General features: G+C 42.8%; 1 protein-coding gene across 2 annotated transcripts in view; it reads left to right on the plus strand.

The window, feature by feature from the left end:
• Positions 1-6031, plus strand: part of KHDRBS3 (KH RNA binding domain containing, signal transduction associated 3) — a 184039-nt gene extending 178008 nt beyond the window's left edge. The window contains exons 8-9 of one of the 2 annotated variants that reach the window (XM_064268109.1): positions 3115-3173; positions 4985-5828. In XM_064268109.1, the coding sequence (XP_064124179.1) occupies positions 3115-3173; positions 4985-5076 (151 nt within the window). In that variant the 3' untranslated portion in view covers positions 5077-5828. Of the gene's footprint in view, positions 1-3114; positions 3174-4984 lie in introns of both variants that reach the window. The other variant, XM_064268111.1, reaches the window with a different exon arrangement.
• The last annotated feature ends 4224 nt before the right edge of the window (positions 6032-10255 follow it).

The raw sequence follows: 10255 nt of genomic DNA on the forward strand, positions 1-10255 counted from the left end.
CCTTGAGGGAGAATTAGGGCCACAGAGAGGGAGGGGTGGAATTTGAGGCCAAAGGGAGCTGGAAGGCCCTGACCAGCTGCTGGTCCTGTGGCAGTTTCATGGAGACCTTGGTGTCTGCTTCTCAGCCTGAGTAGGGATCGCATTAGCCACCAGGGAGTGAGCCAGAGGCATTGCTTCCATCTGCAGGAGGCACAGCACACTCAGGGTAGGGAGCACCCAGCCCTCGAAGGTGGTCAGCCGTGCGTTTTCAGCACATGACACTGGCAGCACCCTGAGCTCTGAATCCAGTGCTGCCACTTCATAGTTGTGTGGCCCTGGGCAGGTGGCTCAGCCTGTTTGAGCCTCATTGTCTTATTTGTAAAAACAGAGATCTTATGTCCGCTAAGGAGGGCCATGGGTACAGGGAACGAGGTGGGGCCTAGTTCCCAGTCCTCCGTTCCGCTCATCACCCGCACGCCCCGTCCTTTCTTCTAAGTTCCCTAGGAATGCCAGCCCTCAATTTGAAGATTTTTTTTTTTTTTTTTTTTTAACTGAATAGGTACACATGCCTGCCTGGGAAAATCGCACGTTGCTACTTTGTATAAGCAGTCACCTGTTGGTGTGACTGTTCTGTTCCTGGGCACCATTTGAAAGACCCCACAGAGTTTAGCAAGCCCATGTTCTGCCTCTGTGCCAAAAGGCCCATGTTATAACCAGTGTGTCACACTGTGGTTATTAACTTGTGAGGACATGATTCAACCAGGATAACAGTCTGACCTGTATTTTGCATGTGGAGGAAACATTTTATACTGAGGAATATTCTGGCCCAGGCATTTTATTAATACTTACTATTTAATAAACCTACTTGTAGACACTCAAGTGTTTTGACCTGTTTGCTGCCTCTGTGCCTTGCATATGCTCTTCCCTCTGCCTGTGAGGCCCCTGCTGCCATTGCCTCTGTCCTTTCCTTCTCCTTGCCCCTTCTGTAGCTTCGCCCTTCTGGAGTTTGAGAACACCGTTCAAGCATGACATCCCCCAAGAAGCCATCACGACATACCATGTACCCCATCACTCAGCAGACTTAGTTCAGTGTCTGTTCAGGCGCAGGAGAGGCATAAGAAACAATGAGAGTGCGCCATAACGGGAAACCACCTGATCCTGGGAGACGGCAGGTTCTCTGAGGAGGTGGCCGTCAGGCTGAGGACTGAGTAGGAGTAGCATGGAAAGAGAGACGAGAAGAACATTCCTGGCAGAAGGAGCACACCTGTGTGAGGCAGAAAGGGGCATTGCTCCTGCTGCGTACCTCTCTCTCAGAGGAATCCATACTGTGCTGTAGTCACTGGACTTGATGGCTAATCTCTGGTACCATCTACCTGAGAAAGGAAACATAGGAGGAGAACCAGGTCTGGGATAACTGACCAGTGTAGCCTTTGCAGTCAGATACATTCAGCTCTACTGTTGTCTGTGAGATTTCAGGTGGGTTTCTTGACCTTTGTGAGTGGCAGTATCTTTACCTATCAAATGGGTACAGTAGTGCTGTTTGTCTCAGGGGCTGTCGTGTCAGCTCTCCGTGGGATCTCAGCAGTTGGTGTGCAGTAGGCACAGCAAGGATCTTACTATTCGTAGCGTGTCTTCCTAAGGTGTTAAACAGCTGAGCTGTATCATTTTCTCTTTTGATTACAAGCATCTTACTTTATTGCATGAAGTTGAAATAATGCGGTGTTTATTTCCATGATAGTTTAAGATAGCAAATTCGGGACCATTGCTTCCCTACAAAATTAAGTAAACATAAGAACACCTGAGAAGGTGAGCGGCCGCACTTCCTCAGATGCTCAGAATAGTAGCATAAATTAATTACATGTATGCTAGGGCTGTGATCTAGATTTTCCGCAGATCTGAGCCTATACAATTTTACACCTAATTCAGTTGCATCGTGTATATGTAGCCTGTTCTGCAGGGTCTGTAAAATGGCAGTGATACCACACTCCCTCCCTCCTGAGGCCCCAGAAGATGCCCTACATTAGAATATGGCTGTGCCTTATGTAACTGCAGACTTCTGAGGGCCGCTGATTAGATGGCAGAGATCCATTCACCTGCTCTCCGGTTACACATAGTCGTTGATGCTAAGTGGTGTTTTGTTAGCCACTTCCTAGTGGTAACGAGAGAAAAAAATAAAACCAAACCCACTGCCATCGAGTCGATTCCAACTCATGGCAGCCCTATAGGACAGAGTAGAACTGCCCTAGGGTTTCCAAGGCAGTGAATCTTTACGAAAGCAGACTACTACATCTTTTTTTCCCACAGAACAGCTGGTGGGTTCGAACCACCAGCCTTTCAGTTAGCAGCCAAGCACTTTAAACACTGTGCGACCAGGGGTCCTGGGTAGTGGGATGGTACTGACGTATTAAAGCATTTAATCGTGTTATTGTTTTTAATGCATTATAAGGTGAACTACCCACAATTCATATAGCACCAGGTTCTCTGGTGGGTAAGAGTTAAGGAAGAAACGCAGGCCTGCCTTCAGTATGCTTTCCATCTGTTGGGTGGAGGCTGTGATGTTGCCTCCTTTCCTCCCAGTGTACCTTGGCCAAGCGCGGCCTGCTTCTCTGCCCAGGGCACTGAAGCTGTCTGAGGGACGCCCCTCTCTCCCCAGACTCCGAGTTCTCCAGCACAGGGTCGTCTTCGGATTCCCACACATGGTCCACACCTACCATTTGTGGATTGGCCAGTTTTGTGATTAAGGTGTCTAATACACTTATTTTATTAAAACTGAGGAACTAAGAGAGGGATCTCTGATAATCTGAAAGTCTAAGGCTAACCAAAATGTTGGCAGTTCGAATCCACCCAGGAGCTCCTTGGAAACTCTATGGGGCAGTACTACTCTGTCCCATAGGGTTGCTGTGAGTCAGAATCGACTCAGCAGCAGTGGGTTTGGTTTTGGTTTTTTTAAGGCTTCTGTGTGAGGGCTCTGGCATCTCAATGGAGTTACTGTCAGAATCTAGCCGTGCCATTTATTAGTTATTTGTAAGTTTTACAGCACTTCATTGAATATGATTGGAACTTGCAGTCAAACCATTTCATCCTAACCCTGCGTTTGTCCTTTTTCTCTGTGTGCGTGTGTTGTTGTTAACACAGTGGTGCTGATTACTACGATTACGGCCATGGACTCAGTGAGGAGACGTACGATTCCTACGGTGAGTGGCTGGCTAGAATGGACCACGAGTAGGGAAATGGCCAAAGGAAGAAACTTAAAGATCTTAGTTGGAGGGGAAATTCGTAAAGACATTTTGACTGTGAGACACCGGCTTCCTCTCAGTTCATTTGTGCATGTCTGCCAATTTTCAGAGGCTCCTTTAATGTTCAAATTTAATATTTCAGGAGAGCTAAAGGCTCCCAGAAAACTATATGAATTCAGATTCTGAACCTGGATTTTCTGTTTAGGTTGATAGCTTACACTTAGGCTGCAGACACTTGATAAGTGTGGGTCTTTTGAAGTGTGTTTGCTTCTTGACAGTGAAGGGACATTAGGCAATTGAAACTACAGCTCTAAAAGTGTCCTCCCACCCCTGTCGTTATGTTTTAATTCACTCCCAAGCTCAAGTCCTCTTAAGAAATCCATACTGGGAGTCATTCTGTAAAGGTTACAGAAGCCTGAGCCAGGCAGGACAGGTAGGGCCTGTCAGGATTGCAGGGAGACAGCTAAACCCCGCTTAATTCAGGGGAGTGGGTGGAGGTGCTGGGGATCTGAGTCCAAATCTCAGTATGCAGAAGGACGAAAGGTTTAATTAAGAGAATTGGCGGTAGCGACATAATTAGAGTAAGGAGCGCCTTGCCGCAGGGCAGAGAGATCAGAGAATCAGAAGCTTCTCTCAGCTGCAGAGCTCTGATGAATACCTAGGACCCAGCGCAAGTGAAGCTCAGTCCATTTAATGGATGTTATGACATTTCTCTGAACGTAACTGAAAAACCATTTTCCGGTGTTCCTTTTGAAGTGCATTTTGTTATGTCACCTGCCTGAAGCCGATGACCGCACCTTGGATTATTTTTTTTTGTTAGTCGTAACAAACACTTAAGAGAAATACATTGGTTTGCTGAATGCTATCTACTTAAATTGATGAAAGTTAGCTTGAGGGAATGACATTGATTTCATGTTTGTATCAAAAGAAGAGGTCATTTTAAGCATTTTTCCTTCACAGCCTTTTAAATTGGTCTCTGTGGACTCGGGACTTTTAAATTGCTGTCTCTTGCAGCAGGGATGTTAACTGTTTGATGACGAGACTCGAGACTCGTAGGTAGCTCAGCGCAAGTACTTGATCTCAGGAGACGACGATGACAGAATGGTCTTGGTTCTTAACGCCATTGTCCAGTGTGTGTTTAATCTTAATGTTAACACCAGTGAAATTTGACACGATGTCATTAACACGGCTTCATATTCATGAAGTGTTATTGAAGTGTGAATTTCCACCCGGGTACAGCTCTTGTTTAGCTTTTGAGAGGCCTGCGGAGAGTGACAGTTTTCTCGTGCCCAGCCGCCCATTGCCATCTTGCTCGCCATTTTTTTCTCCTTTGCCTTCACAGGTTTTTATTTTCCTCTTCTTTGTTTTTGCTGTTGGAAGAAATCTAAGTAACCCGTTTCCCGTTCATAAATACGTTCTTAATGTTTTGCAAAAGGCAGTTCAATTTGCTGCTTGAGCTAGTGAGCTTGTGCTGAGTGAGTAGCCAAGAGGAAAGTTCTGGCAAAGTCAGCTCCCATTGGAGATATGAAAACCATTTTTCTTCCTGTGCTGATAGGTTGTGCTAGTTGAGATTACCATGTTCCATTGTGTTTGTAATTTTTTAAAAGTAACTCCCCTTGGGTATTTTTTCAGTACATCGGGGATATGTATCTTCAATATGACATCTAACATTGGGCTAAGTCAGACCCAGGGCTAACTCAGATGCTGAAAAATGAAGCCGGTGGGACCCATGGCAGTGATCTAATTGTGATTCCTCTTACTCATTTTAGGGCAGGAAGAGTGGACTAACTCCAGACACAAGGCACCTCCGTCGAGGACAACCAAGGGAGTCTACAGAGACCAGCCATATGGCAGATACTGATTGTACTGTCTGATGTTGTGAAATAGCCAATCTCCACCAGTCCTGTATACTGTTCAAAGTAATTTTTTTCTATGAACAATCCCTTTTTAATAAATCAAAATGTTTAAAATATGAATGGATGGAACTTAAACTACTTTGTTGAAACGTCAACCTGGCAGAAAAAAAAAAAAAGACATGTAAAATTTTGTTATTTCTAGTCTGTATATGAAAAATAGGTCATCAAAAGAAAAAAAAAACTTTGATTAACTAGTGTTAAAAAAAAATAGGTTTACTAAACATGTTAATCCATTCTTTTAACATAAGCCTCACCTTTCATTTTAAAGGTTTCCATAGAATTTAGTTATTTTATCTTTCAGCCATACGCTAGATTTTTTTTTTTCTCTTGCCAACATGCGTAAAAAGGGAAACCAATTACAAGTGCAAATAATGTGGTATTCTTTTGTAACTCAAGTCTTGAAATGTTCTGTAGTGTTAAGCAAAGTCTCCTCTTGCTTGATACTAAATAAACTTTTGAAAGAAACTTCGTGTGTGTGAGCTAACAGTTTCATGTTTTTCTTATTTAAAAAGGCCTTCATAAATAGTTGTAAACAGGGAAAGACTTCATTTAACAACGCTTGTCATAAAAGGGCCACACTAAACATTGTACAACTTATTTAAAAAATGGTATAAAATTAAATGTACCGTTCTGTACTCACCGTAGATTTAAATGCTGTTTAAAGAATCCAAATGGTATCAAATGCTTGAGCGGCACGTTAAAACTACGCAAAACCAAATCTTGTTAAAAAACTGGTTTTAAAATAACTACTGGATTTTCTGGAAAAGATGTGATCAGTTTTCATCTTGTTGAGCGTTTTCTCACTAGTGCAACTTTGGATTTTTTGTGAGACTTTTGGTACCTTAATGAACACCTGGCTCCCTGCTGGAAGCAATAAGCACAAAGCTTTTAAAGACATTCTGACTTGACTAATTGAGGTCGCACTCGCCAAGGCTGAGGATGTGTAACCCTTAAACGGTCTTCATTTCCAAAGGTAAATAAATCAAATAAGATTTTAATCTCACTTAATTTATCTTAATATCACTAATAAAACCAGGGAGATTACAATTTAGCCAGTTTCATTATCCATCAGTGAGGTTTTAAGAGCACCTAAATTCTCATTTTAAAAAGTTTAATTTGTTTTAGTAATCTAAAAAGCCTTAGTTTAGTCAAGTTTAATTGGGGCCAATTATTCCCTGTTAAACAAATGTAAAACCTCATAACTAGCTGCGTGTAATACGTTATTTGGTTATAAATGTTAGTCGTTGAGGGCACTTCTTAAAACTGACAAATATTTACTAAAGTGATTATTTAATCGTTTGGCTTAATTTTTGTTTAAATTGTAGACTATAAAATGTGGAATGTTTATTTCTTGGGCAGTGTGCTTCTCTTTATTTGGAGTAAAAAAAAGGTCTTTTCTTTTGCTAGGAAATGTCAGCCATCTTGGGATGTCAAAGGAACTGCTTATGCAGCCCCAGCAAACAAAGGTGAGCGCCCTTTTGTTCCAGCTGCTCCAGTGTATTGTGGAAGGTGAAGACAATTTCACGCTTATCTCAAGTTGCATGGAAATTTCCCAGGATGGTTCCCTGTTACCAACACTAGTGACGAAGGCAAATTAACTCCTCCTCCGGTTAGAAAAGAAGCTACGTGAATGTAAACAAGTCAGATCCAGTCAACTTTGCCGTAAGCTGCAGAGACTGGAGGCTCAGGTCCCTGTAGTAAGTATTTAAACATTCAGATTCCTTTCTTTTGTAAAAAGACAAGTCTACTCAGTTACATCAAAAACATTTCCAAGTTGTTAAGAAAAACAAAGCAGTTTACCAAACTTTGTCATGATGCAGATTTTATTTATGCTCAGATTTTTTACGTTATTTATTTTAGATTTATGGAGAACAAATTACTTTTGTACTACTCTTCTGCACTTTCTGAATTTTGTAAAACAAATTATTACTTTTGTAAGGTAAATATAAAATGTGTTTTATAAAATTATTTCATAATTTCAAAAAAAAAGAAATATCTAGGGGTCTGTGAAGGAAAAGTTTCATGAATTTGGCCTCACTTTTTTTCAGATAGTCTCGTGTTTTGTCTGAACCATCAGTGAACACTGCTTAGGCCCCAGTCTCCCAGAGATTCTTAAATTTTTTAAAGAGTGTCTGTATTTGAGTCTCCCCACTCCTGTGCGACTTTGGTCACGTCTCGCTGTCTGCATCAGTACAGCGAGAGTGACCCTTAGCTCATGGAGTTGTGAGCGTTAAGTGAGATAATATCGGGAGAGTGTTTGGTAACCTGGAACATGATGCACTTCTATGAGGTTTCATTGTCAACCTGAAATCCAAACATTAAATAGAAATAGAAAATCCATGAGATTTGTTTTAAGTGATAGCCAAAATTAGCCAGAAACAGTTAAATTGCCTTTAGAGAGAGAATAGTTTTTTCACTCTCATAGACCTAAGCTCATCAGATTTCTTTTTTGCTTCTTTTCCTACAGAGAAAGGGAATGTGATAGATACCACAAATGGCATCTTATCAGCATGTGATGTTCTATTGGAGGAAAAGAAGTTTCTATTTTCTTTCTTTATAAGTAATGTTTTTTGAGGAACTGGCATATCTAATAATAAATATGCTCAAGGAGCCCTGGTGGTGCAGTGGTTGAGTGCTCGGCTACTAACTGAAAGGTCGGCGGTGTGAACCCACCAGCGGCTCCAGGGAACAAAGATGTGGCAGTCTGCCTTCCTAAAGATTTACAGCCTTGAGAACCCTATGGGACAGTTCTCCTCTGTCCTGTAGGGTCACGCTATGAGTCAGATTCAACGACAATGGGGTTTTTTTGTTTGTTTATTTGGTGGGGTTGGGTTGATAATAAATGTTGATTTCGTAACTCAGGAGTCAGATAAGTCCCTACAGTGTCAATCCTTCAGAGCTAATTCATAGGAATTGTGTGTGATTTTATCACACACACCCCCCCACCCCCAAACATCCATAGATTCCATCAGATTATGAAAAGGGATTGTAGTCTGTGAAGGTTAGGAGGTACCAGGAGCCCTTCCCCCACTCGGCTTTCCAGGTGTTCCCTTACCTGGCCTGGGCTCTCCCAAGCCTCACCTCTTCCTCTTTCAACAGGAAGACCCTGCTGTAGACAAGCCTGTCGCCTCATGTCCCTAAGAGCGTGAGAATGATGTACCATCATTGCAAATCTTTGTTCTAGCCTTTGTTTTCTCCGTTGTATTCATTTATTTTCTCACTCGACAAACGTTATTGAGTGCCAGTTTGATGCTAAACACAAAGGCGGCACCGCAAATGCAAAGATCTGCAAGACATGGACCCATCTATTCAAGGGATTCAAAATCTAACGACAGTGATGGACTGACAAACCAGATACCGCAGTCCCCTCTCCCTTGGCCTATAGAAACCATACCCACCCTTGAAGACTTGGCCCGATGCCCTCTGTTTCATGATGTCTTCACCAGTTAAACCAGGCCATAACCCCTCTGCCCTCTTGAATGCATGTATATCTGTCCATCTTCATTTCAGTATTGATATCCTAAGACTTATATTGGTTGTGCGTTTTCCAGAGTGATGAAGCAGTCTGTGCCAGGTACAGTGCTTATCACTTTCCATAAATTGTTCAATTAACTCATCACAATTGTAAGAAAGTAACCATCATCTCCACTTACAAAGGGAAGAACTTGAGCTTCAAGAGGTGAAATAACTTATGCAAGGTCACATACTTTATAACTGGTGGAACCAATATTTGAACCCCTCCACTTTGATCCAGAGTATTAGGAGCCCTGGTGGCATAGTGGTTAAGAGCTCAGCTGCTAACTAAAAGGTCAGCGGTTTGAATCCACCAGCCGCGTCTTGGAAACCCTATGGAGCTGTTCTGCTCTGTCCTGCAGGGTCGCTGTGAGTCGACAGCAACGGGCTTGGCTTTGGCTGGTTTATTTGGTCTTAGCCACATTGTTGTACTGTCAGTCCTCTGTGCTAGCAGTGGGTCCCCATTAGATTAAAGGCTTGTGAAGAGCAGGAGCTAAATCTTACATTACCTTGTTCCCCTGAGAGCAACACAAAGCACTGAACATTGGCTAGGCATTATGACTGATAACACCCCCCTTACCACCCAGTCTCTTCTGCTCCCTGCCTCAGACCCCTTCATGGAGAGATTCTTTGACATATCCAGGTTCTCAGTCTTCTTCAAGGCATTTCTTCCAAGTTGAATCAGTATCAGCATTTGCCCAGCTACATTTACTCAGAGTCTGCTATACTGCAGATAATAGGAGTACAGTGATTAGAGATGATTCCTGCCCTTAAAGATGTCTCAGTCTTCTGGGGGAATGGACAAAGGAAGCTTCAACACAGGTTCTGATGGATACATGTATGGGACTTCAGAGGCAGGTGGTTGGAGGTAGGGAAAGGTATGCCAGAGAAGCTGTTGAGCTGTTTGGAAGGGCCAGCAGGAGACAGCCACATAGAGAAGGCGCTCTTGGAAGTGATCATGTCCCAGCTCTGCCATTTAACAGCTTTGTAGCCTTGAATAAGTTTCTTAGCCTCTCTAAACTGTAGTTTCCCCATCCATAAAGTGGGAATGGTAATGATGTCTTCCTCATTAAGGCTGTGAAGATTAGAAACATGCCACCACAAATACAAATGTTCTCTCTTATTTGTAAATATTGGGAATTATGAGAAAACGTGCTCATCCAGGAAACTTCAAACATGTTAGATAATTAGAGAAAGCAAGGGCAGGCAAGGGACACATAAGGAAGGGGCTTGTAGTTCTTGCTAAGAAACTTGAATACAGTAATGCCATTTCAAATGCAACATCCTCTTGGCCTTGAAGCTTGCCCCACTCCATTCCCCTAGGTGGAGAGTGCCTTTTTCCATCTATGGCCCCACAAGTACTGTAAGTGCTCTGTTTGCCCTGGTCAGTGATCCTATGCTGTAGTAGACAGTGAGTGCCCTTAGGAACAGGGGCCCTGACCTCCCCACCTGCCTGACCCCATCTCTTAGCACAGTGTTTGACACACAGTAGGATTTGGTAAAGCAGTGAGTCTGACTGAATAACATTGTCAGTGTGATCCATGTGATGCCTAACAGGCGGTGATAGGAATGGTTAAGAATGGCTAGCAGAGGCCAAAAAATAAAATTAAT

Source organism: Loxodonta africana, chromosome 14 (assembly GCF_030014295.1).
Source record: "Loxodonta africana isolate mLoxAfr1 chromosome 14, mLoxAfr1.hap2, whole genome shotgun sequence".
NCBI classification, from domain to species: domain Eukaryota; kingdom Metazoa; phylum Chordata; class Mammalia; order Proboscidea; family Elephantidae; genus Loxodonta; species Loxodonta africana.